At 38.8% G+C, this 27,943-nt stretch overlaps 1 protein-coding gene across 2 annotated transcripts in view; it reads right to left on the bottom strand.

Annotated features, from left to right (window-relative positions):
* The window catches only part of RAP2A (RAP2A, member of RAS oncogene family), a 40,165-nt gene extending 29,749 nt beyond the window's left edge, over positions 1–10,416 (bottom strand). For both annotated transcript variants that reach the window (XM_059903146.1, XM_059903147.1), the window contains exon 1: positions 10,016–10,416. In XM_059903146.1, the coding sequence (XP_059759129.1) occupies positions 10,016–10,329 (314 nt within the window). In that variant the 5' untranslated portion in view covers positions 10,330–10,416. The remainder of the gene's footprint in view (positions 1–10,015) is intronic.
* Between the last annotated feature and the right edge of the window lie 17,527 nt (positions 10,417–27,943).

Raw genomic sequence — 27,943 nt, 5'->3', positions numbered from 1 at the left:
CTGAGTGAATACAAAGAAGTAGAGTTATTGTTTTTAATATTTTGTTTTTTGACAGATAATAACAATTTTAAAAAATGATAAGACATTGATGAAAAAAACTGAAGAAGACACAAATTAATCTAAGGCTCTTCCGTACTCATGGGCTAGAAGAATATTGTTAAAATGTCCATACTACCCATAGCAATCTACAGATTCAATGCAATCTCCATCAAAATTCCAATGGCATTTTTCACATAAATATAACAAACAATCCTAATATTGTATGGAATCACAAAAGACCTCAAATAGCCAAAGGAATCTTAAGAAAGAAGAACCAAGCTGGAGGCATCACACTTCCTGATTTCAAACTATATTACAAATCTATACCAATCAAAACAGTATGGTATTAACATAAAAACAGACACATAGATCAATGGAACAGACTAGAGAACTCAGAAATAAGCCCATACATATATGGTCAACTAATTTACAACAAAGGAGCCAAGCATATGCAATGGGGAAAGGATAGTTTCTTCAGTAACTGGTGCTGGGAAAACTGAACAGCCATATGTAGAAGAATGGAACTGGAATATTACCTCATACCACACACAAAAATCAACTCAAAATGGATCTAAAGCTTTGAACATAAGACCTGAAACCATAAAACTCCTAGAAGAAAACATAGGGAGTAAGTTCCTTGACACTGGTCTTGGTAATAATTTTTTGGATTTGACACAAAGAGCAAAGGCAACAAAAGCCAATAAAAACAAATGGGACTACATCAAACTAAAAAGCTCCTGTACAACAAAGGAAACCATCAACCAAATGAAAAGGCAATCTACAGAATGGAAGAAAATATTTGCAAATCATATATCTTATAAGGGATTAATACCTGAAATATAAAAAGGACTCATACAACTCAATAGAAAAAAAATCCAATTAAAAAATGGGCAGAGGATCTGAACAGACATTTTTCCAAAGGAGACATACAGGTGGCCAAAAAGTACATGAAAAGGTGCTCAACACTGATAATCACGGAAATGCACATCAAAATCATAATGAGATATCACCTGTTAGAATGACTATCACCAAAAAGACAAAAAATAAACAAGTGTTGGTGAGAATGTGGAGAAAAGAAAACCCCTGTGCACAGTGGGTAGGGATGTAAATTGGTGCAGCCACCATGGAAAACAGTACGGAGGTTCCTCAAAATATTAAAAATAGAACATCTAGCAATGCCACTTCTGTATTTACCCAAAGAAAACAAAATCACTATCTCGAAGAGACATCTGCACCCTCAAGTTCACTGTGGCATTATTTGCAATAGTCAGGACATGGAAACAACCTAAGTGTCTGCTGATGGATGAACTGATAAAGAAAATATTATATATATATAGATCAGAATATTATTAAACCATAAAAAAAAAAAAGGAAATCCTGTCATTTGAGACAATTTGGATGGACCTTAAGGGCATTATGCTAAGTGAAATAAGTCAGACAGAAAAAAGACAAATACTGTATAATTTCACTTATATACGGAATCTTAAAACAAACAAACCACAAAACTGAACTCACAGATACAGAGAACAGATGGGGCGGGGGGTGAAATGGGTGAAGGCAGTAAAAAGGTACAAACTGCCAGTTATAAGATAAATGATAAGTAAGTCCTGGGGCTGGTGTACAGCACGGCGCCTACAGGTAACAATACAGTATTGGATGTCTGAAACCTGCCAAGGGAGTAAATCATAAACGCTGACATCACACATACACACACACACACACACACAACTGTAAATGTGTGTGGTGACAGACGTTAACCAAACTTACTCTGGTGACCATTTTGCAATATATGCATATATCAAATCATTATGTTTTATGGGAAATAACTCCTAAATGTTTTAAGTAAAGGTTTACAATGTTTGTCTTGTGTAATTTTACTGAGTGAAAAAACCGTAAAACTATTACAATGTTATATGTCACTTACATCTCAATAAAAATGAACTTTAAAAACCCACAAAATAATTAATCACCACATTTCTCCATAAAATATCAATTTGGTTTGTTTTCAAAACAAAAGAACAAAAGAAAACCAACAATCTATCCAATTCCACCAGTGAATATATTTCAGTAGTTTGATTAAAAAGAATGTATAATTTACAAGTATACTTTATTCACATGCTGTACTCTATTTTAAATAGCTTATTCAGATAGAGCTTTTAGCGTGTGATAAGTACATTTCCAACATTAAGTAACAAAATGCATCAAACTCCAAAGAATTCCAATGCTGCTTTATTATTGGATTTCCCAAACCATGCCTTCGATATAATATGCTGCTGACATTTGATTCGGATACCCAATAACCTTATTCTGACTCACATGCTGGAAAAAAATCTTATTTCATAGCAGTGACCTTTAATTTAAACTGAAATTTATTAAAAATCAGGCTAATATGATGTGTTTTTTAGTAGAATTTTCCTACAAGAATAAAAGGTGAATAGTTGAAATATTAGGTCCGACATTTCCAAAGAGGTTCCAATCTTTTAGAAGTACATAAACAGTATTTAGTATATACCATGTCAAAATCTTAGCAACTAGAAATATGCTCTTTTAATATATTTTGATAAACTTAAACTTTATCAATATACTTATATTTTACTTATATACTTTACTGAAATGCAGATGTCTAAAATCACAGATTGTGTATGGTGTACAGTTTTATGTAAAGATCACTGCTTAGAAACGTGTAAATATATAATCTATGCATTTAAATGTGCCATATGTAATTTCTGAAAAGATGGCATACAGAATTAAATCACTCAAGTGTACTGTTACTGGAAAATTTTAACAAATAAAAAGATTCCAACTTTGTTGGCTCTTCCTGTTGGTTGTGTCATCCAGACATATTTTATTAGTTCCTCCTTCTTAGTGTTTATCTGTTAATTATCTGACTTTTTCCTGAAGGAGAGTTAGAAAGTCAATGTCATCCACCTGCCTGGGGCCTGAATACTTCTCATTCAGTGGCCAGTAAAATCACCTTTCAAATCATCCATCTGTTCCATTTGTCAGATGATTTATCAATATTCAGGGATAGCTGGTATCTTTTGTCTGTGTGCAGTGGAATTGTTGGCTGGCTATTTAAATCCTCTCTGCCCCTCTGCCTTTTTAAAAAAAACAACATTGTAATGATTCCTCTGATTAGAGATTTTATTGATACTATTATCACAAACCCCTAAATAGATAAGATTGGCAGGTCACAGGCTGCTGATTAAGGTTCATACTAAACTACTTTTTCCCTTATTGTGCCAATGAGATAGAAGTATTCTCAGAATGTAGGGCTGGTGGGAGATCATCTACTCCATCTACAAAGTGAACTTAAAAAATTCTAATCCTGGGATGGTAAAAAGGAAATGACTCTACTGTAATATTCTAATTTTACAATGCAGCAAAACCAAGTTTCCTTTTCAGGAAAAAACTCTGGGCTATAAAAAGTGACTCACAGCTATTAGGCTCTGTACCTTGGAGGAGCTTTCAATTACAATTATGGTCTCTGAAGGTATCAAACTGGGGAAGGAGGTGTTTGGGGAAGAAGGAATTGGTGGCAGACTCCAGAAATCACTTATTGGGACAAACATCATTGGATGTATTTCCTGGTTTCAGCTCCACAGTGCCAATCTGTTGTGGGTCATGATCTATGTGTTAGCAATTGGCAATCTACCTCTACCTTAGATTGGGCTTTTAGGGCAACTTACTGTGAGGAGAAGATGTGCAAACGATCAGCTGGGTCTCTTGAAAGTGATCACTTAAATGATACAGAAATATGAAATAATAATAGTAAAAAAATAATAATAATAACTTATTCACTTCGGGTAGTACAAATAACCACCCTTTCCCCATTTTTCTTCTCAGTCTTAAAATGCACCATGCCACATAAAAATAAGTAATGAAATGGCTATCCCGAAATGAAAAGGGCATCTAGTGCAGTATTTCTGAACGTTGAGGGAAAAGAAATGCCAGATCAGAAAGGACCCAAAGGTAGGCTAATGAGGTGGATATGGTGCAGGTTCTGTGAAGCCAAAATATTTATTGTTGTATAACTCTTAAAATGTCCAATAAAGGACTATTCAAGAGTCTGTTGTCCATTAAAGGACATTGGCTCCTAAAGCCTGGATAACGAAGGTGTTTTTAAATGATTAAGGTATTAAAGTTTTCAATGCTTTATCTGATGTAGAACTTCTTCATAGATAATTAGTAAGTCACAAGTGTTTAAGAGTATTTTAGAAGTAGTTTTGTAAATAGTTTTTTCTGCTGTTGTTGCTTGTTTGCCTTTTGTTGCTCTGTGATTAATAATAAAAGGTGGCTTTGAAATAATGAAAAAATAAAAAAATTAAAAAAAAAATAAAATGCACCATGCCTTCTAGCCTAATGCAATGTATAAAGTCTCCTCTAGGTACCTTACACATCTCAAGTTCTATCCTTGGCCATATTCATTTCTGATTTCTATTCCTGGCCATTCACTTCTACCACTCTATACACTACCCAGCAGGGTTCATCTACTCTCCAAATGTGAATTATATAGATGATTTCGAGTCTTTACACTCATACATAAACTGAACTTTCAGGCTTTAGTCCAGTATTCTAATTGCTTATTAGGTGCATCTACCTGGATGATTACCATCTCCAAAGCCAAAATAATCTCCCCCAGCTATTCCTCTCTAATCCTATTCACGCATGTTCAAAATGTCGAGGTTACTTTTGACCTTTCCCTCTCCTTCTTCCACTAAGTTTGATTAATTCATTCTTTACAACATTTGCATCCATTCTTTCCATGCTAATTCAGAATCTTTATACTTCGTGTAGAAATGAGATTATGACAATACAACTCTTTCTTCTGACTCTGGTCTATTACCATCTATCTAAGCCATCTATCATATCACCACCGTATTACTATTTTTATAACAATTCTGATCGTGGTCCTTGACTGCAAGAGCAAGTCCAAAGTCTTTAACCTTCCGTAATTTAGCTTTATGTATTTTACCTCTTCTCATACTTCTATATAAATTCCTGGTTTGGCCAACCTGGTCTATTTAACAGCCAATGAACCTACCCTATGCATTTCCCATGCCATGTCCTCCATCTGGAAGACACCATGCTTCTGATTCTTAAAGTTTGCTATTAAACTTTACCTCTTCCCTGGTCGCCCCTAGTAGATAGAAGTACTCTCACAGAATGTCAGAGTGGAAGGGAGATCGTCTACTCCAGCTGCAGAATGGGCTTTAAAGAGTAACCTCCTCCATCTGTAAAATTCAAGTGCTTGGGGAAACTGAGGCCACTAAAATAATTTTCTCTTTGAACACTAATTTTTTTCAACACATTTTTCTTGATTGATTCCTATGTGCCAGGAGCCATTCTAGCCACATGGGATTACAGTTTAGTAAGAAAGACGGATTGTACTTAAATTATCACCCAAATAATTACACTCTGATGAGCAGTACCAGAGGAGGGGAAGCACAGGGTGCCACTGAGGTCTGAAACATGAGTGGCTGAGGGAAGGGGTGAGGCATGAGGTTAATACAGTGTGGGAAGACAGGATGGAGTAAAGTCAGTGTGGGAAGATGGGGAAGGCTTCCCTGAGGAGGAAATCTTCTAAGCAGGGGCCAAAAAGTAGGAATTAACTCTGCAAAAGGTGGGTGATTTCTGCAAGTAGAAGGAAAGCCCAGAGACAGGCACTTTCATGGAACTAAAAGAAGGTCTGGGTGCTGAATCCAAGGGGCGAGGAAGGTTGCCAGAGGTGAAGGTGGAAAGGCAGGGAGGGATAAGAGCATTGCTGGGCCTGGGAAGGTCATGTTGAAGATTTCTGGGCTTTATCCTAAGAATAGGCATTGGGTTGCATGTTCCAAGGTACTTCAAGTCAGGACCACGGCTTACCCTGGGAGGAATGGGAGAAGCAACTATGAAATTAGAAAGAATTTGAGTTTTATTTCAATTGAAACATTTTCTGTATCCTTGTCTCTCTTCCCTATGTGTCTGATCTCATCCAAACTCAATTTAAAAAAAGAAAGCATATGAATTTATAAAAACCACCATTTCAGCTAGCCTGCTTGGCTTGGACAGGAGCTTGTGTATGTACAGGTATCCTGTGCTTTTCAAAAGTTGCTTCGTGACACTTCACTTTTAGGAAAGACCTACGTTAGTACCTGTTTTTGATAACCAAAAGAAATCAGAAGATGATTTTCGCTTTTATGAAAAAAGGCAAAAAGTGAAAATAGCATCCAGCTCTTGGTTTGCTGTGAGCAGTTGAGAGGCGGCACGTACCCCATCAGGGAGAGAGGCACCTCCAAGTTCCTTCCCCAGGACCCACACTCAGCACCTCAGCATTAAGCTGCCATAGCTTTGAACTGTGTCTGTGAGCATCTGCGCTTTACCTAGATTTTTTTTTTTTTTGCGCATCTGTAAGCAAGATACGTCCTAAGGTAATTGCTTCCTCACTTTATGCCATTTTGGCTTAGGAAAGGTTTCATAGGAACTCTCTACTCTCAGATAGCAGGGGGGAACCTGTATATGGATGTCCGTGAACCTACAGACACTTAAGGGAGTAGGGACCTGTTTTATACCTTTTATAAGCAAAACATTCCATACAGGAACAATCCAGAGAAAAGCTCCATTTCACTGTCAGCCGTGCACTGGTGCTACAGTTAAAGTTAAATGTTCATTCTCTTGCCCTTTCCCATAAGATCTTTAATAAGAGAAAATATTTTAAGAGAATACCAACAAAATTTTTCCAAGGATTGTTTTAGTCACCACTGCTTTTTTAGTATCATCTTGTCTATACTAGGTAATGACTTTCAAAATGCAATCAAATTTATTTCCTCTCAAATTACATTTATATCAAGGATAAAATTTTAAGCAGACAGGGTGACAAAGTTAAAGAACAGCTGGGATTTTGAAGCAATTTTTGTGTTCAAGGTATTGTGTTGGACACCTTAAAATATATTATCTCATTTTATCCTAATAAAGACTCTTGAGAGGTGCATGCTATACTCTAATTCACAGACAAGGAAGATGGAGCTCAGAGAAGCAAGCATTTTCCAAAAATATATATACCTTAGACCTACACTGTCCAATATGGTAGCCTGGAGCCACATGCGGCTGTCGAGCAACTGAAATACAGCTAGTCTGAACTGAGATGTGCAGTAAGTGTAAACTGAACACCAGATTTTGAAAATTTAGTATGAAAAACTATTAAAATATCTCAATTTTTGAATACTGATTACACATTGAAATGACTATTTTAGATAGAGTAGGTTAAATAAAATATATTATTAAAATTAATTTTACCTGTTTCACAGTTTTTAAAAGAAATCAGCTAGTAGACATTTCAAAATTACACACATGGCTCGCAACTATATTTGAATTGAAGAGCGCTACCCTAGACCAAAGGCTGGATTGCTGAATTTGCCAATAAACATCAAGGTCAAAGGCAGCGTGGTATAGAAGAAAAGAAGAGTACGTGGATTCATGCAGATCTTGGTTTAAATCTCCTCTCCACCAAGGACTAGTTTTGGGCAAAATATCAACCCTCTCTGCACTTCACTTATGTCATCTGCATTATGGTGATATTAAATATCCCTAAACAACTGTTGTATATAATATGTAAAGCAGTAACTGGCAGAGGGGAGGGAACAACTACGAATACCTCCTACAGCAACTGATTAATTTAAAAACTGATTCCCAAAGAGTAGAAAATTCACTTATTTGAAAATCACATTTTATTCTCTTTAAGTGGGAAAGTTAAAGAACCAACACACTGAATGCCTGCTTTAGCATAATATGTGCATAATATATACTGTATTGTAAAATACTTAGTATACACAGATTCCTTCTTTCTTTCAACGTTGTTTATAATATGCTATAGGCTGGGAGGCCAGATGATGAGATTAAGGTGAAGTAAAAAATATCAGGACACAGAAGGGCCCAAGTGGTTCTTAAGGACACAATGGATGAATTCCAGTGAAAGAGTTTATGAACTACACTTCAGCTGGTCTTTTCAACTTTTACATCAGGAACTGAGACTAGTGAGTAAATGACATCTGGCCAAATAGAATTTTACTCTTTTATTTTCTTCCTGGGTCACAGTGCAAACAAATAAATTGTTCCAATACACTACGTTCAGACTAACTCATTATTAGTAATCTCTACTAAATCATAAGAAACTACAAAATCATATGGACTACACTATCCAATGACATTTTACCATATTCTGTCCCCTAGGCTTGTGTCAAGAAGTTCACCCTGGGCATGTCAATGCACGTATTATCTGCATATGTTTAAATATAAAGGGTGGAGGAGTTGGGGCATTTACTTTATTATTTGATGTATGTATATGGCCTAAGATTGACATGTGACAATGTGTTAGATTGCCCTGTTTTGTATGTTTTTTTTTAAGTAGTATGAAGGGGGAATTAAAGATTTGAGTCACCTGAATGTAGCCTCTTAAATATCAGATACTTAGTAAATTTAACACCAAAAGTGTTCCTATGTTAACTATAACAATTAACTTTCAAGAAAATGAGACTGAAGAAGTAAGAAGCTATCAGATTCACAGATCTCAGAACACCATGAGAAGCTATAAAAATATCCACTTTATTCTAGTTTGAAATTTAATGGAAGAAGTAACATACCAAATTTTAGTTTAGCTATTAAAGTGCATATTCAGTGAATTAAGTGGGGAGAGCTTCAGGAGAGGGCCTCCCCTTTGATCTCATATGTGGCATTAAAAATATGCTTCTTCTAATGAATTTTTGAGCAATCCCTGAGTATATGTGACTTGGTATTTGCTCAAAGTGAGTAGACTCAAACTGACTAAAAGTGAGACTACGTCTACAGTACACTTACAACTAGTTTTCAGCAAATGTCTACAAATTTAGGGTTATAGGTAGAATTGGGTAAGAAAAACAAAATTACACTGAATCAAAATTATTAGCAATTATTAACTAATAATAAGAATCAGACAAAGCAGTAACACGTAAACAGTAATTAGAAAAATTTGCTAAAACTCTGAACTGAGATATTACACTTCTGATGCTTGAAATTATAGGAAAAAATATACTCAGTCAACTTAAGAGAAAACAAACATCATAAGCCATTTATGCTACCAGCCATATTTCCTAAATGCACACTTTAGAAAAAAGAGTTCATATCAGGAAAGAGCTTATTTGCATTAACTTTAAATTAGCTAATATCTGAGCCACACCTTTGAAGAAACTTGTATTATTTCCAGGAATGCCTTTTTCCCTCCCTTTTCTTTATTTTTTTTGTTTTTGAGGGGAGTAAGGCAGCTAGACTAAAAAGAAAACAAAAAGTGAAGTCGCATTCTTTAATGTGAATGGTATACTTGCGCTCCTATACACTATCTCAATCCCACTGAGCCATGTCTTCAAATAATTTGATAATCTGTCTTTAAAGTTTCATCTTAATTGGAGAGTTCATTTTTGTAAAACGCCCTGGCACCATTCAATCTTTTATGAAACGAGAAAGGTCTCTTTCCTTTGGACTTGACATTTTTAACCATGTACGTGTGGGCAATTTCTGCTGTCAAATACTGCAAAGGTAGGTTTTTTGTTGTTGTTCAATCTGAAAATGTCTCCACTATACCTGCACAGCTGCCCTCTTCCCAGCAGAAACCTACGCGCCCCTCTCCCCCACCCCCCTGCAAGTTTTAAACTTTGTTTCCTTTGGGGTTCTGCACAAGCGCTACTAGTAATATCCAAGAGACAAAGAGCTGTGCTGTGCGTTCACGGGATGCCAAATTTGAGTTGTGAAACAAAGCACGCAAATTTGAGATTCAAGATGAGAAGGAGGAGGATGCTGGTAAGAAAAAAAAAAAAAAATCATAAAGCGTAAGATCGCAGAGCCATCTCCCTAGACAGCTCCTCCTGCCCACGGCCACCCCAGAGCGCGCGGGAGGGAGTTCTGGCCCCGGGACAGGGGCTGCCGGCCGCACCGCGAAGCCCCCTGCCCGCGGCCCCGGCCCTCTCACCGCTTCACTCGGATGATCTGGTCCCGCATGGGCTTGATGTCTTGGAAGCTCTGCTGGTTGACGAGGCTGTAGACGAGGATGAAGCCCTGGCCGTTCTTGATGTACAGGTCCCGCATGGACGCGAACTGCTCGGTGCCCGCCGTGTCCAGGATCTCCAGCACCGACGGCGACGAGTCCACCTCGATCTCCTTGCGGTAGAAGTCCTCGATGGTGGGGTCGTATTTCTCGATGAAGGTGCCGGTCACGAACTGCACGGTCAGGGCGGATTTGCCGACCCCGCCCGAGCCCAGCACCACCACTTTGTACTCGCGCATCGTCCCTCCGCGGCCGCCGCCGCCGCCGCTGCCCGCGACATAGACCTACGCCCGCCGCGCTGCGCGCCCGGACCCTGCGCCGGCGGCCGATCCCGCCGCCTCCCGCGGCCGCCCCCACCTCACGGCCGCCGCGGCCCCCCGGGCGCCGGCGGAGGGAGCAGCAGCCCTGGGCATGGGCCGAGCCGGGCGGCAATGCGGCACCGCGGGCGCCGGCAGGCACTGAGGGCGAGCAAGGAGTGTGAGCCAAGGAGCCGACGGAGCCACCCGAACCGCGGGCCCGCAGTGCCGGCGGCCCCGCCCCTCGCGCCTCCACGCCCAGCTCCCCGCCCGCCGCCGCCGCCGCCGCCGCTCTTCCCGGCGCCGAAGCGCGCGCCCGAGCCCGAGCCGCAGCGCTGCTGGGGGCGGGGCCCGGCGGCCCGGGGCGGAGCCCAGCGGCGCAGCCCCGCCCCTGCTCCCCCCGTCGCCTAGGCGACCGGCCGCGCGCGCGCGCTGCCAGGAAGCTCGGCGCGGCGCGGAAGCCTCGGGCCCTTCTTTAGATAAACAGCCACCTGGGTTACCCAACAACACCCCACCCCGTCTGCCCCGTTGAACCCCGGGGCCTGCGTACTGAGCATGCGCAGTTCTTCCTCCTGCGACGGGAGCCGCTTCTACCTGAGAACGCCACGTTCAGAATTTGGTGGAGACAAGCTGTTGGAGGGGCCAGGGCAATCTCCGGGCTTTAACCTGAGGCGGGGAGAAGACACTGACAAGGTCCAAAAGGAGGCCTTGGCATGAGGGCCTTGCTGGGCACCACCCAGTCTGTCAGCATTCCTGAGAGCTTTGGTTTTATCTTGCATAAACATGAGAAGAAGCTTTGTTTAAGGGAGGAGCATAAATACAACGAAATGCAGCTTTGTTTTAAGCGTCAGGACACTGAGAGAGAAGTGACAGACCCCCATCCAGCCCACTGCCCGAGGCAGCGAAGGCCAGAGACCGCGGAAGCCGGGCCCACGTTCTGTGACGTCGCTGGGGGTCCCGCCCACCTTCCCCAGCCCCGCCCTTCTTCAGTGCCTGATAAAAGTCGAGCTCTTCCCACGCCCTGTCAGCTAGCTACGTGCGCTTGGAAAACCGGGAGAGCGGATCCCCCAGCAGCAGCCAGAAGGCCCGGGGACACCTCATAGCAACAGCCAGCCGAGGCACCTAGTAGGAAGCTGGGATTCATTCCAGCCAACCAGCCCGTGCTTTTGGACCCCGTGGTATCATTCTCGACCAATAGAGAGCCGCTTCATGCCACGTGACACTGACCCATCAGCCAATGGGGGAAAAACTCTAGTCGCAGGCTCAGCCATCCCATCTGCCACTGTGGGCCAGGCTGGGCGTTTGCCCTGCGCGTGCTCTGCCAACCAATCATAGGTGAGCTGAAGAAAGACGCAGACTTGCGCTGAGCCAACCAGAATTTGCGGTTTCCTTGCCACCAAGGGCCGGTAGTATGGAGGCAGGGGCAGAGCTGGTGAGGTCTGGGAGGGGTCAGTGATTGAGGGGTGGGTTGCGGCACCCTATTCGGGCAAAGGAACAAGATGTGTTGCGGGCGAGAGTGATGGATTTCACTTTTAACGTCGTCTCCGTGGCATTTTGCCTAAATGATAGACACGGAAATAGTGCTGAGGGATGTGGGCTGAAAAGTGGGGTGAACTGACAAAACAGGGACTCTTTTAGGATGAGAAAATTTCGGGTCCTTAGACATACAGCAGCAGTTGCATGGGTCCTCCATGCGTGCCTCCTAAAACGTTTTTAACAACTCAGTTTTGAAACTTACAGTTCTGTCTGTGGCATTAGATCTTAATTACACACTCTCTCCCACCCATAACATCAAATTTAGGAGAAGTTATGTCCCTAAATATTCCTGGATTATATTTTGCAATAACTGGTAACTGGATTTACCTTCCTTAAACTATGTCCTCCAACTAGTCTACACCCATCTATTACTATCTCACATTTCTTCGGAATAACAGGTTTCTATAGTTCTAAGGTTTGATCATGGCATACCTCTTCAGCCTTCCTCTTCCACACAAGGTCATCATGTAGAGAGGATTTTGGTCTGAGTTCATCAATAAAACAGATGTTCTTTTATCATATTTTTTTTTTGTCAATTATCAAACTACTACAAAGATGTACTCAGATTTAGCAGTGTCGTACAGCCCTATCGCTCCATTATCTTAAAATGAATAACTTACCCTTGCATTACCTTGCTATAGTATAACACACCAAGTTTTTGCTTAAAATAATTGCGGGCAAGTGTCCTGTCAAAATATGTGGTAAAATATAACTCAATCATTATTTCTTGATTACTTATCAAAATATGAGGGTTATATTTGAGCCACCAGAATCAACAGTGAAGGCAGATTGCAAAAGAACTAAGAATCAAGAGGAAGGTTTTAAGAGAATTGAAACCAAAGAGCATCTGATACCTCATTTTAAACTAGTAATGTGAATAAGTGAATTAAAATTAAGAGCTCACATGGATTTGAAGTGAAGCTTCATATCTGAGCTTTTTTGGCAGGCATGTTTCAAGAGGATTTTGTTGGTGAATGCAGTGTTGAACTAGCTTTTTAGAAGTCTCATATACTGTAAAACTTACATGCTTTTTGTGGTTTCTTTAGTAACAGCTACACTTTCACGGAAAAGACATACTGTCTCTTTTAAGATCCAACTTTTGTATTGTAGTCATAAGAACTCCCTAGGTTTGTTAGGGGTTGAATAGAGCCAAGAAGCATCAAACTTTCTCTCTTTGTATGGATCATTACAACCTGTGTAGTACCTTGTATTACAGTGGAACTGAAAAAACCATTCACTTTGCAAGGAGTAAAGGTCCAGTGACTTTTTTTTTTTTTTTTTTTTTAAGAAATTTGCATTGGGATTGTGGGTCCAGAATGTATCTCTAAGCAACTGCTTTCATTTCTTAGGTCCCGAAAAGTTGAGAAGCTCTGGATTGGAGTGCGTCTGATAGAAGTTGTCACAAAAAAATAGTGAGTCGGTGCCCAGTTACTCCACTTAGCATAATAGAGAGAGGAGAGGTTTTTAAAGACATTTCTCAGTTTATTTTCCCTGACCTTTCATCAGTGCCAACTTTCTTGATAAGGAGAAGTGTAGAGACTGCAGCTCTTGGAGTAGTGTAGCTCATTTATATTTCTCATAATGACAGGCCTCAATTTTCATTCTCAATGCTGCCATAAAGGTAGATTTTTAATCAATAAGACTCAAAAAAAAAACATGTTAAGTAGGAGCATATTTTCCTACCTATTCTGTCTTGGTACTGACCTGATTTGAGGCTCTATGTGAAAGAGAAGAATTAGCTGCTAAAAGAAAGGATGTTGGGATGTGCAGAGAATTTTGAAGATTTGGGTGGTAATTGGGTGTGTATCTCCTGATCTCTTAATTGTGTTCATTGCTATGCTAGCATGAACTATCTATTCTGAGAGTGATTTTAGAAATAAAATGTCTCCATTCATTTGTTTGTGGGAAAGACAAAATAAAAATGAGATAAAATAAAATTGAATTTTCCCCAAGAGCTGTAAATCTGTATGATAGTGAAAGCTTAACAGTGTACACTGACACTTCAGGGTCTCTTTAGCTTCAGAAGTACATTGCTGGGAGGAAAAAAGAAAAAAGAAAAGAGAAAAACTTCATTTTTCCTCTCCCCTCTGAATCTGAGAATTATCTCACCTATGCCCATATATCCTCAACTGTCACACTTGTGTTACCATGGAAACCCAGCTCCTTTCTTTGCTTCAGTGAAAGATGTTGGAAAAGGTGGGATGAAGTGGGAAATACACTGTATTCTGGGACTTTCTGACAATAGCAAGAAGCAAGTGTGCAAGGAATTTAATGTAAACAAGTTAGTAGACGGCATTCATAATATGACCAGTGCTTTTCTTGGCTATAAGACCCTGATTCCTTTTGCTTCCTATAAAAGCCTACATATCTCTGATTAAGCATAAAGGGGAAGGACAAGTCAAATACATTAAGCACCTATGAAATGCTACTGGTAATTATAAAGAGAGCAGCAAACATTTTCCGGGCCTCTCAGGCTCCTAATACAGTTGAGAAACAGAAGTATATATGAAGAGTGGAAAGGAAGGGGCAAAATAAATGTGTCTCTTTTGAAAATGTGATATGTCTCAGCACTTTAGAAAAGAAAAAGAATTAGAATGCAGAAATTGAGTGTGTAAGCAAATCAATGAAAAAAACCTTTTGATAGAGAAAAGAAATTTTTCTTTTTTTAAAAAATTAATTTATTTATTTTTGGCTGCATTGGGTCTTCGTTGCTGCATGCGGGCTTTCTCTAGTTGTGGCGAGCGGGGCCTACACTTCATTCTGGTGCGCGGGCTTCTCATGGTGGGGGCTTCTCTTGTTGTTGAGCATGGGCTCTAGGAGCATGGACTTAAGTAGCTGGAGCACGTGGGCTCAGTAGTTGTGGCTCACGGGCTCTAGAGTGCAGGCTCAGTAGTTGTGGCGCACGGGCTTAATTGCTCTGCGGCATGTGGGATCTCCCTGGACCAGGGCTTGAACCCGTGTCCCCTGCATTGGCAGGTGGATTCTTAACCACTGTGCCACTAGGGAAGCCCCAAGAACAGAAATTTTTCAATAGGCAATTTTCAGCAGAAAAAAAAAAAAATCCATGAAGGAAAGGCTTAATGATTAAAATATGGAGGTGGAGGGAAAGAAAAACCCTGAAGAATCTTAAGAGCTTGAAAGTCCTGAGGAAAATAGCTCTAGTGTAATTTATTGACTATAGAAGACCAGGTACAATGTTGCTTGCATACCCTGCAGTTTCCCTTTACTTTTGGGAAAAAAAAAGGGATGAATCAGGATTGATCATTGATGGTAGCGCTTTCCGTTCTGTACATAGTTCAGAAGTAGGCACATGACTCAGTTCTTGCCATTGGTCTGGGAAGAAGGCTGCTAGGCAGGGGAATTTCTGGGATTCTGACAAGAATGAGTTAATAACCCCATTTTTGACATCATTTGCTTCCTGCTTTGCACATTGAAATATGAGTATGTGGCCACCATCTTTGGGCTGTGATACCTTATGGCTGAGTTTGAAAACCAACAAGCTTTGGATGGTTAAGAAGGAAGGGAAGAACCTAGTCCTGGTTGACAACATTGGAATGTCAAACCTATACTGGAAATGCCCACCTTTGGACCATGGTTAAGTAAACAGCTAGTGTCCTTTGTTTTATGTTTGTTAGTTTAAGTCTGCTAGGTTTTCTGCATCTTGCAGGCAAATACATCTCAACTGTTACACAAAGTGTTAGGGATTTGAGACAAAATGGTGTTTAAAAAGATCAGCAAGCATTTATGAGCACTATCATTCTACTAATGAGCTGCATGGTATTTCCAAGACATTGTAATATTTATTGAGCCCTTACTATGTATATTATTCTAGGCCCTGGGGATACAACAATAGACAATTAGCCAAAAGAGCTTGAATTCTAGGAGGAGGTACAGACGTTATAAACAGAAGAGGCAGGCATTAAGCAACTGATTACACATTTCCATTATGTAATAACAGCTATAACTAATGCTAATAAGGAGGAAAAAATCAGGGATTACAAGGGTGTGTAATAAAATAAAATATAAAAAATAGAATATTACAAAATATATAACTAAATAACTGAATAAAATTACAGAAACAAACACTTTTCCAAGTACACGGTAATATTATGTATCATTTATACATGAATTCCTAGAGGTCAAGAGAAACATAATAACCTGGAGTGGGTTTGGTCAGGGAAAGCTGTCTGAGAAAATTAACATGGAGCCATGTTTTGAAGGAAGTGGCCGAAGAATAGACTAGGTGGGGCAGAAGATGAAAGAGCAAAAGAAGAAAGCAGGAATGAGGTAGAGTGAAATAAGGGGAATACAGAATCACTTGATTCCTTAATTCCCTATAGCAACGCCATTCTAGGGACAACTATCAGGGAAAAAAATCAGAAGCCAGAAGTCTCAAAGCAAGATTATAAAAAGTATGAAAATAATATAGGAAAAAACAATACAGAAGAAAAAGTAGAAGAGTACAAAGGTACATTTGAAATTAAGGCATTATTCAAAATAATGAATAATTTATAATGTGGGTGTCGTGAAAAAATTGTCATAAGGGGTAATTATGGACTTGAGGACATCATGAAGGAGGGATTCACACTTTCACAAATAGAAGCAGGAAGAAAAATGAGGAGTAGCAAAAAATGAAGATAAACAGGAAAGCAATTTTTGCTTATAGTTATTTTTTTCATGGTAGCTGTTATTGACATGCATTATGTAGAAATGAATGGAATTTGATTGAAAAGAAAAATTTCAACAGACCAGTAATATATAAAGATAGTCTTTTGGTAAATAATGTAACTTAAAATGTTTTTTGTAGAATGCCTTTTTGTACCTTGCCATAGAAAAATCTTTTCAATAAAGAAGCTGCAAGGAATAATAAATTATAGCGTAGTGATGCATTTTGGAAATAAAAAAACACATAGATGTACCAAATGTAATAGTATAGCAACAATAAATAACCTGTAATAAAAATCAGAAGTTTGTCAGACATTACGTAGTTTTTGGTTAAATATAATTGTAGTAATTTTTCTAATGCTATTTTCTGTACAAATATAAGAATATTTTAAAATTAAGCTACAGTAGGCATATGAATATCTTGATATTCATAATAATATAACTAATTTTTTACATTAGTTACATTATTATGAATAATAAAAATGTTTTGCCATTTCCAAATCACTTTCCCACATATCCAAGAAGCTTTTTGTGTTTAATAAAAAATTTAAAAATAATTAGGAGCAACTATACTAATATGTGATACGAAGATGCTGAACTAGCCTTACTGCTCCTTCCTCCTAGATCGCTGGAGTAATATGGAGGGTGAAACACCCTGCAATGAAGAAGACTATGGGAAAACCCAGGAATGAGGGTTTTTTGTCGTTTTTAAATTGTCTGGGGCTAGAAGAGGGTAGTGGGGATGTGGGCCTGGGGCAATAAGCAGCCAGCCACGCTGTGGGAGAATAAAGTAGGGAAAGAACTCTTGTAAATCTGCTCGTGCTTCTCCTTCACCACTGCCTTGGGAAAATCAGTGCCTGCCCCTGCATGCATTGTGACTCTGAGCTCTGGGCCATGTAGACTCAATAAGAAAATCAGGGCTGCACAGAAGCCCTGTGCTTGTGAGGAGCCAAGAAACTCCTTGGCTCCTAACCAACTTAGGGCAGTTGCCCACCAACACCTTCTCTAACTTCCCTGGCAGCTGATGAATTACAACCTGAGGACTGCTCCTCCTGAGGTTGCTTCTCTCTGGGGAAACAGAAGGTGGATTCTTGATCTAAGAAGTGATTGGCTGTGATTTTCTTGGGTTTAGGGTTCTTCACTGCAGAGCTCATTTACTCTCACCCCTGAGCAACTTGGCCTGTCTCAGACTGGGGTCTAGTAAAATGATGAACCCTCCTTGTCTACCTAAGACTGCCCTGGTTTTTAGTCTAGCATCCCAGAAAACCCCTAAGTGCCAGTGGGTCATCCTCGGCCTATCCTCAACACATTTCCAGAGGAAAATGAATGCATGTGCAAATTAGATTATTTTGAGAAGTACAGTTATTTCAAAAGACAAAAAAAAAAAATAGTAGATTATGGTTTCCATCAGAAGCATAAACATTAGAATGGACCAAAATTTGTAAATTAGCCTGATAAACATACTAAAAAAAGATAAGGGATAATGTGAGCTGTATGAAAACAAAGAAACAAACAAAAAGGAACCAAATGGCCATATTACAAATGAAATATATCGTAGTTGAAATAAAGAACAAGAGAGATAGGATAAGATAGCAGAAGAGACACTTACAGTAAGGAGCACGTGAGTACATTGGAAGACCAGAGTTCATCTCCCAAAAGGAAGAAGGGAAGTGCAGAGAAGTAGAAAAGGGATAATGGAGCGCAGACGTAGAAGTGGCAGTATACAGATAATCCCGAAAAGAAAGAGAAGGAAAAATAAATGGATGACTTTTTAGAGAAAGGAAAGTGTTAAATTTCCAATAAATGAATGAATGGATGAATGAACAAATAAAAGACTTCAGATGGAAGGGCCCATGCAGTATCAAAGGAGAATGATATAGAAAACCCACACCAACAGGTTATAGGGAAATTTGGGATATCCAAGACAGAAAATTCTAAAAGTTTACAGTATGAAAAATTAATATCAAATTAACATTAAACGTTTCAATAATAGCATAAGAAGCAAGAAGAACAATAACATAAGATTTTCAAAATATTGAAGGGAAAGGACTTAGAAACTGAAGTTTTATATTCAGCCAAAGGGCCATTCAGGTATGAGAATAGGAGACAGATAATCTCAGGTGTAGAAAACCTCACAACGGTTGCAGCACAGAGATCCACACTGAAAACAGTGCATGAGTTCTTGAGGAAAAGGTGGTAAAAATCTAGATGATATTGCACGAGAAAAGATGATCAAATATTTTAGTAAAATCAGTTGTCTTTAAAAATATCTAAGATGAAAGAAATGTCTAAGAGAAAATACATCCATAAATTTTCAGAATTAAAAGTCTAGATAATATCAGCCTGATGGGGGTACACCAAGAAGTTTGAGAACATGCCAAAGGTGTTCCTGTCTTATTAAGGGGGATGTTTTATATATACATATATATATATAAATGTAATTATACATATATAATGTGTAATATGTATATGTGTGTGTGTATTCACAAGAAGAAAAAAGGAAGAATAATATTAAAAAGTATTAAAAATAATAGAATTTTCAAATATTGAAAAAATAAGACATTCAAAATAGATCCTGAGATATCAATAATTATTAAAAAGCCAAACTCACCAGTTAAAAGGAAAAAAAAGGTCCATTTACATGTGGTTTACAGAAGGTACACCTAAAGGATAAGGACATACAAAAATTGAAGGAAAAGTATGTTAGAAGTCCTATCAGGCAAATTATTAAAACAGGCAAAGGAAAGCCAGTATAGTGATATTAGTATCAGATTTAAACTCATTTTAAGTCAAAAGTATTCTTAGGCATGGGAAGAATTACTATATGATGATAATAGATTCAATACACCAAGAATTTTTACCATTATTTTACTAATAAAATAGCATCAAATTATATAAAGCAAAAACTAATATAACCATAGGGAAAAATGGAAAAATCCACTGTCATATCCCCTATAACCTAGCAATTCTAACTCGAGTTATATATCCAAATTAACTCTTGCGTGTGTTTAACCATAGCCATGTACAAGAATTTTCAGCAGCTTTGTTCATAATAACAAAAACAAAAAACAAAATAAAATCCTGGAAACAACTTAGATGCCAATCAATTGGAGAGTAAATTGATGTATCATGGTATGTTCACAGTAGAGAATTTTATATGATGGTCAAAACATGAATGATAGTAATATGCAACAATATAGATGACATTGTACTATTTACTAAAAATAAAGTAAGCCCCAAAGGTTGCCCATAGCATGATGCCCTTTTAACAATGTTAAACAACTAAGATTTTTAAAAATATACTTTTTAGAAATGCAGTTAGACTATGTAAAAACAAGAAAAAGGGAAATGATGAACACATGCAAAATGGTGAATGTATTGAGTAGAGAGAGGCAAGGGGTTGAGATAATGGGGAAAATCTGGTAGTTTTTAGAACACTTAGGGCTTTTATTTTGGGGGGTAAGTTCACAGGTACTTAATTCATTATTTAAAATGACTAAAGAAATAATAAAAGTAGATCATGCATGAGTCAATAATAAGAATGTGTCATGGATCAAAGATTATTAATCCATATTATACGCCAGAGTTAAAAACAAACTGTATATAATGACTCAAATTCTAGAGATTCTAATACTTTAATGTTGGAGCATTGGGAGCAGAACAATAAAAGACGTAGAACAATATCCTTGCCTTTAAAGAACTTACATGCAAGTTGTGGAAATCAAACGGGTAGTCCCAAAGAAGACTTATAGCATGAAATATAAAGGAGGGTCACGCCCTGCACAGTGGTTAAGGAGCAAGAGAGGTTTGTGAGGTACACTTTTTTCTCTCTCACTGTGATTATTAAACCTGCCGCTCCCCAAACTTGGCATTCTCAACGCGTCTGTTCCAATGTGAATGAAAGTGGAGGGAGTGGGCAAAGGAAGAGGGGCCGGGAGGAGGAGATGATATATAATTTATCCAAATATCTCTAGTAAGTTTTTTTTTTTAAATATGAATTCTTAACCAGTATTATTGTTACTGCCTTTTTATTAATTAATTTATTTTTATTTTTGGCTATGTTGGGTCTTAGTTTCTGTGCGAGGGCTTTCTCTAGTTGCGGCAAGCGGGGGCCACTCTTCATCGCGGTGCGTGGGCCTCTCACTATCGCGGCCTCTCTTGTTGCGGAGCACAGGCTCCAGACGCGCAGGCTCAGTAGTTGTGGCTCACGGGCCTAGTTGCTCCGCGGCATGTGGGATCTTCCCAGACCAGGGCTCGAACCCGTGTCCCCTGCATTGGCAGGCAGATTCTCAACCACTGCGCCACCAGGGAAGCCCACTAGTAAGTTTTCTAAAAACAAAGTATTATATGTACTGCTCTCTCCAGTGACTTCCTTTCTTATCTTCTCGGAGCTTCTGACTCTGACTCTTGACCTATCTCATGCCATCTTACCTTCTAGCACATACACGTTCATTTCATTTCATACTCTTATACTTTGGAATGCAACTTAGAGGAATGCAAAAAAAAACCCTGGCCTTTGACTTCATACAGACCCGCTTTCACATGCTGAGCTCCTCCACTTTACAGGGTGAGTTACTCAACCTCTGTGAGACTCAACTTATCTGTAAACTATAAGAATTGTGTTTATTAGTTTGTGTGGCATGTGATGCAGTAATCCCTAGGCATAAAAAAAGTGAAGTGTTTGTCAAATCTATACATGCCTAAATGAGGAACCATATGATTTCCATTCCAAAGTGTCATAATTAGTGATTTCTAGGCAATAGTGTCAGGAGACTTTCCGTAATATCACATGTAAAGAGGAACATTAAACAGGGTCCTAAAAATGAGCTTTAGAACTGACATCTTCAGCACCACACTCAAGTGCCAGGGTGAAGAAGTTCCATAAGGCAGTATTCATTCAACAGATCTCTATCAAGTGCAAGCTATAAAATAGGCACTGTTCTAAATGCTGGAGATACAGCAGTGAATCAAGTTGATTCAATGTCTTTCTCCCATGGAGTGCAACAGTCCAATGGGGGAAGACAATGAAGAAGTAGATAAGTCAAAATAACCAGGTAAAATTAATGTTTACAATGTATTTTACTTAACCCAATCTATTTAAAATATTATAATTTAAATATATAATTAAGATAGAAATTATTAGTAAGGTGTTTTACTTTTTTTTCATACAAAGCCTTTGAAATCCAGTGTGTATTTTACACTTAGAGCATTCAGACTAGACACATTTCAAATGATCAATAGCCATATGTGGCTAGCGGCTACCATATTGGACAGAACAGTTCCAGGTGATAGACGATGGTGGACTGTTCAAGGGAGCAATGGAGAGATTTGAGACATTGTTTTGTGGGTGATGCTGACAAGCATAGATGATGGTTTGGATGTTGGGGTGATAGAGAGAAGAAGAAATCCAGGAGAACTTTCAGATTCTTGGCCTGAACATACTGGTCTGTATGGTTGGGTCAGATTTTCAGAATGACTTTGCTTGGGATCCTTCAGATTTTTACTTGGCTGATTCCTTCTCATTTCCCAGGTTTCTTCTCATATGTCACTTCTTTAGAAAGACCTTTCCTAACCACACAACCTAGAGTTACCTCCAACCCTAGAACATGCTTTTAGATTCCTGTTTTCATTTTTGTACGCTCATCATTACTACCTGAAACTGCCATTTTGATTATTTGTTTATTGTCTGTTTACTCCACCAGACTCTAAGCTCTTCTCTCTTGTTCATTGTAATCCTCGGTACCTAGATCAGTGCCTAGTACAAAGCTTAATACATATCTCTTGAATAACTGAAAGAAATTTAGATAAACAAATTTTACTTTTTTACCACAAACTTATAAAGATCAAAATAGAATTTAAAAAATTCCAAAAGTCAAAGGAGAGTTAAGAAGATATCTGTGTTATAGAAAAAGCAAATTCTTACGACTTGACTTGCATTATGCTGTTTGGTTTCTAAGATTAGCATTCAAGACCACCTCCTGTGTGCAAGGTGCTGTGCTGGGAATTAAAGGTGACTTCTTCCTCGTCATATGTATATATAAACTAGCCATAATGTTAAAGATTAGGCTTTGCTTTGAAAAGGGACTTATAAAAGTGTAGGTACAGGATTATTTAGGATACATTTCCATGTATGGTCTATTCTCTGACATCTTTTTTTTTTTTCTGATTTATGTTTAGTTTGTGAGTTTCACAATTCTTGTCACACTTGTGACAGATGTGTAGTTAACCTGATGGCTCTGAGTTAGGACATAATTTTCCAAAGTAACTTTTTCCATTTGAAGTAAGGGCAACTGCTAGTTTCTTGCTGGGGGTTACAATATTCTATCTTTTTACACAGTAGGTGAAATATTCTTTTGTCAGAGATTAGTCAGTTCATATAGACGTGGATACTGGAGATAGAATTTCCCACTCACCGCTTGTGACCCCGAGTGTAACCCTGAGCAGACTTCTGTCTTAACAGCAGTAGCACATTATTGCAGTGTCTCCTCTGCTGACTGAGACAGGGACAGTGTTTTGTTCATTTGAATGTTAGTAGCGTTCAGCACATTGCATAAAACATCTCGGGAACTCATACAACATTTGCAAATACCTGTAACTGCACAATTGAACTCTAACTTTGCTTCTGAAAATCCTGTATTTAACATACAGAGAAGATGAAAACAGGGGGAAAAAATGGAGATTTTCTCAATATCAAGGAGAGGGAGATATAAATATTTCTCTAAAGCTCACCTTATCCCCCAAAGAAACTTCCAGCTCAAAAAGAGAAAGTCCACAACAGGCAAGGTAGGCATCGATCTGTGGGTTTGAATGTAGAAGTGCCAGGAAGAATTTGAAAAATCACCTCTTGTATCAGCTGACTGCTGCCTGAAATTCTGCACTTAGGGTTTTGGTCTTTTGATGTAAAAGCTTTTTTTTTTTTTTTTCCCAATTATAATGTAAGTGGCAGATACGCAGTTAAATCGCACCATTATCCTATAAACTTTAGGACATTCAGCTATGCTTGCCTGGCAGGAAGAGAAAACAGGGAGAATAAAATAGAAGAAAATAAGTTAAGTCATAGCATAAGTCATGGCATGAATGTGTGCCCAGAGTGAGCATAAGCAGGCCATGGGAATCCATTGTATTGATATTTTGCATCATATGCTATTTTTTTTTTAATGAGAAGATTAATCTCTTCACATGGTATGACATGAACAATGCCAGCCTTAACAATTACTAGATTCTTAAATTTCCTTCAAATGCTCTCTTCTTTTCAAGTGGATGTGAGAATTTTCCAAACTTTGGAGCTGCATCTTTCATCTGATTCCATCGATTTCTCTTCTGCTTCTCACTCTATTGTGTTCAACAATGGTTTGGGGCACCTTGGGGCAGACAGATCAGAGTCACAGTGGAAGGTCCATCCAATTGTTCCTCTCAGCAGTCAGCCAGTTATCTTGTCAAGGAGAGTTATTCATCCTGCTTTCCAGGGTTATCGCCTCAAAACTCAGCTTCCTGCTTTTTGCAGAACAGTATATCCTCTTTTTATTATTACCCTAATTAATGCTTCTCACACAGCTTCACAAAATATTAGCACTCAGTGAAAATTAACCACATCAATTGGCTGCACTAGTTGAAAAAGAAATCTTGCTACCTCTGTGCAATGGCACGGATGGCAAAATTGATTCCAGTCTACATTTGAGTGAGAGAATCTCAGGAAGACATTTCAGGGGTATTAAACCTTTTCATTTTCCTTGGCATACTGGGTAGTTGAACAAAGTTAAGCCATCCTATAATGCAGGTTGCTTTGATTCCATTCTGTTGGGGACCGGTCTCTGGCATTTATAGGGTTTTTTGTTTTCTTTTTTTAAATAAAGATTTTGACTATTTCTCATACAAACTAATGTTTCCAGTGAAAATATTTATATATGTAAATTATCTAAGAAATATTAATCTGTTGACATACTTAGATTATATGAACAACAATTAGCTCTAGGAATGAAATTGTCAGTTTTGCACTACACATTGACAAACTGAAAGGAGCTACAGTGGGCAATTTATGGTGTTGTCAGGTTATGATTATGGTGCTCAAAAGAAAGAAATCCACGTAAAATAATTGCGAAAGGAGACCAATCAATAGCATGTGTTACTAAGATTTTTATGCTAAAGGCGCAAAGTTTCAAAGGGCTCAATGCTGTCTGGATATCAGGACTGTAGACTGTTTTAAGCCTGGGGATTTTCTATCTGGATCTGTGACTGATGGGCTAGGGTTGGGGCTGAAGCTCAGTAAGACATTTAACCGTGGCTTGGTGAGTCATGTGTGTATGGGAGCTGGTCTTTATATAGTAATATTCCTCAAACTCTGGCTCTCCAAAAGTAGAAATAGAGAACACTAAGTCATTCAGGTCATCTACCTATTTCGTTTTTCCACTTCACTTGGTTTCGGAAAACACTGAAGTACATTTCATAAATTCATATAAGATAACCTTAAACAAAAATTAACTATAGTGATACATCTTCTAATTCCAAGAGTCAAATGAGATCTTTCCGAGAAACCTTAACCTTATTTGTCCAAAAAAGTATTTATAGAAACTGTATTTCACATTGGAATACATCTATGTAATAACTTTCATCATGGCAGTCATACTTTGTCTTGCTTCCTGTGTGAGTGTCTGTTGGGGAGGTGTGCTCAGGTCCCACCCAGGTCTCCCCAACTAAGAATCTGGGGGACAGAGGGGCGGGCATGTGCTTACCGGGAATACTATATACGTTGAACAAAATTCTCTAGATGATTCTGTCATGCCCTCACGGTGAAAATCAGTGTAACAATATTAGTTCTGCATTTTCTAAAGTAAAAATCACACTTTAAGAGGTGATCCTGCAAATCGCTACTGAGGATATTGAATAAGTAGGTTACCTACCCCAAATCCAGAGCCTAGTTTAAATTCCACGTCCCCATGTGTCCCTCAAACTAGAATTAATCTCTCTTTCTATATTCCCCAAACACTCCATACTTTTCTTTTGATACGTACTGTAATTTTTCTTGTATTATATTTATTTTATCTCCATCTGTCCTCTCAGTTAGTATGTGGACTCATGCATGTTTGCGGCAGGGGAGATAAAGGTGGAGAAGCTATAATTATTTTCCTTATCTTTCTAATCTTTATATTGCTTTGGCTGGTCAATAGTATATATTCAATAAATGTTGATTGGATTGGATTAAATATGAAATATTAAGTGGTATTAAAATTATGATCAAGTTCAAAATTATTGAATTATTATATTATCCTCTCTATTAAAAGACGTCATAGCACTTAAAATCAATTGTGTTTTAAAATTTTGAACTTAAACTCTGAACCAGCTAAAATCATAACAGGAAGGATTCTTAAACAATATAATTCTTCAAAAAGCAGTAACATAGGCTTAATTCACAAGACTCATAACTGAGTCACATCCTTTAGGTAATCACTTGCTAATTTTCTAACCAAATCCTAGTACTGAAACACAAACAAACTCTGGATCTGACAGAGTAGTGGAAAATACAGAAAAGCTCCCATTTTCTATCTCATTGCATGTAAAGTCATTCTTAAAAGGAATCACATCAAATTCTTTTTTAATAAAAAATAACCAATAAGAAAATTCTAATTAGGTAAACAAATAAACAAGCAATTATAAAACAAATCAGCAAGGCAAATGAGTTTTAAAGATGTGAGTCATCAAAGTTAAAATAATATTAGGACAATTTATAAAAACTTGAACAGCCTTTGATATAGTTTTGTCTGCGTCCCTTAAAATTTCAGGATCTTTTATTGTTGCTTAGAGATCAAGGACGTCTGAATAGTAGGACTCGGACAAGCTGCCTAAGGAAATATTTATTATGATTTTAATCCCTTTATTAAAGACCCCCTCTTTCTTTCCAGCCTGAGGTCTGGCGTAGACAGGATACGAAAGCTTAGAGGTGGTGGTGGGCACAGAAATGCCGCAGGGGCTCAGACTAGAATAGCCAGATGGGGAGTTCCCTGGCAGTCCAGTGGTTAGGACTCTGTGCTTTCACCGCCGAGGGCGAGGGTTCAGTCCCTGGTCGGGGAACTAAGATCCCCCAAAAATAGAGTAGCCAGATGACAGCAGACAGGGTAGAGAAAAATGAATGCCAGTTTCCTCATTGTGAGTGCACAGTGGGTTCCTTGGTTGGGGCCCTTGGCCCCATAACTCTCATGAATTACACAATCTGATCTTCTGCACAGAAGTTTTCAGAGGCACAGTTGAATGTGCTAAAGTGGCATCCCAGGATGTTTCTGTGCGCCCACAAGCCCAGCTTATTTCCAAATGTATTTGGGAAAAATCAAAAACAGGATTCCTTGGTACTAGAGAGATATAGTAAAAATGCAAGTGACCATTTTGTATCCACTTATATATTTCTTTGGGAATATTCACTCAAGTCAGGCTCCTGAGGACCCATGTTTACAGCATATGAGTTCTCTGCTCGTAGCTCGTTGGCACACCATGTCTAGCTCAGAGGCAGTCAGATTTGTTTCCTCCTGGGACTTTAGGATTGGTATCTGTAGCTGGGCACTTGAACTAAGAAGTGATGGAAAGCTACACTGAAGAGGCCTTTTTTTGGGCTCTATATACAAATAAATCAGCGGAGAATGCCAATCTACAGAGAAAAGCCAAAGAATGAAGCAGATTCATAAAAAGAGCTAGAGAAAAAGCAGTGATGGCCTGCTTAGTTCCAGAGGTGACAGCTCACTCAGTTTCTGAGAGGTTTCCTGCTTATGAGGAAATCCAGTCGCATTTCCTGCCATTGCCATGTGAAATGCCTCTCCCACTCCAACGTTATACTAAATTTTCCTTTTCCTTAAGTTAATATCAGTGGGTTTCTATTGCTTATAACCCGAAGACTCCTGACAAAGACAAGATTATTCCATTTGGATGTGTTCCCTTAAGCCTCAATTAGGTTTACATTGGAAATGAACAGCATTCTGCTGTCAATTTGTCAGCATTAATTATATGTTATGGCCCAAGCGCTGTTCAGAGCCTAACTGCATATAGCTTGTGACAGCAACTCTTGGACCTGCTGCCTGTTGGTTAGTTAGAAGTTGCAGCTATATTCCCTGGAGAATATAGCATGTCCTTTCTGTAATGGAAATATTGTCTCTCATGCATGCTATTTTTTGCATTAATAACAAAGTGCAACACAAAAGCTCCAGGCAATAGCCAGGTCATGCAACTTGAGGCCTGGGATGCAGCTTATCTCACAGGCCCAGGCATAGAGGCGGGGTGCCAGCTCTCCAAACGTGGATAGGCCAGGCAGATTTGAGTATTTCCTGCAGCTATTCATATAGAGGAGGTGTTTTGCTTCAACTTACCATTTGTTCAT

The sequence above is a fragment of the Balaenoptera ricei genome, chromosome 18, assembly GCF_028023285.1.
Source record: "Balaenoptera ricei isolate mBalRic1 chromosome 18, mBalRic1.hap2, whole genome shotgun sequence".
In the NCBI taxonomy this organism is placed as follows: Eukaryota; Metazoa; Chordata; class Mammalia; order Artiodactyla; family Balaenopteridae; genus Balaenoptera; species Balaenoptera ricei.
The sequence above is the reverse complement of the archived record's forward strand: the minus strand, read 5'-3'. Positions and strand labels throughout refer to the sequence as shown.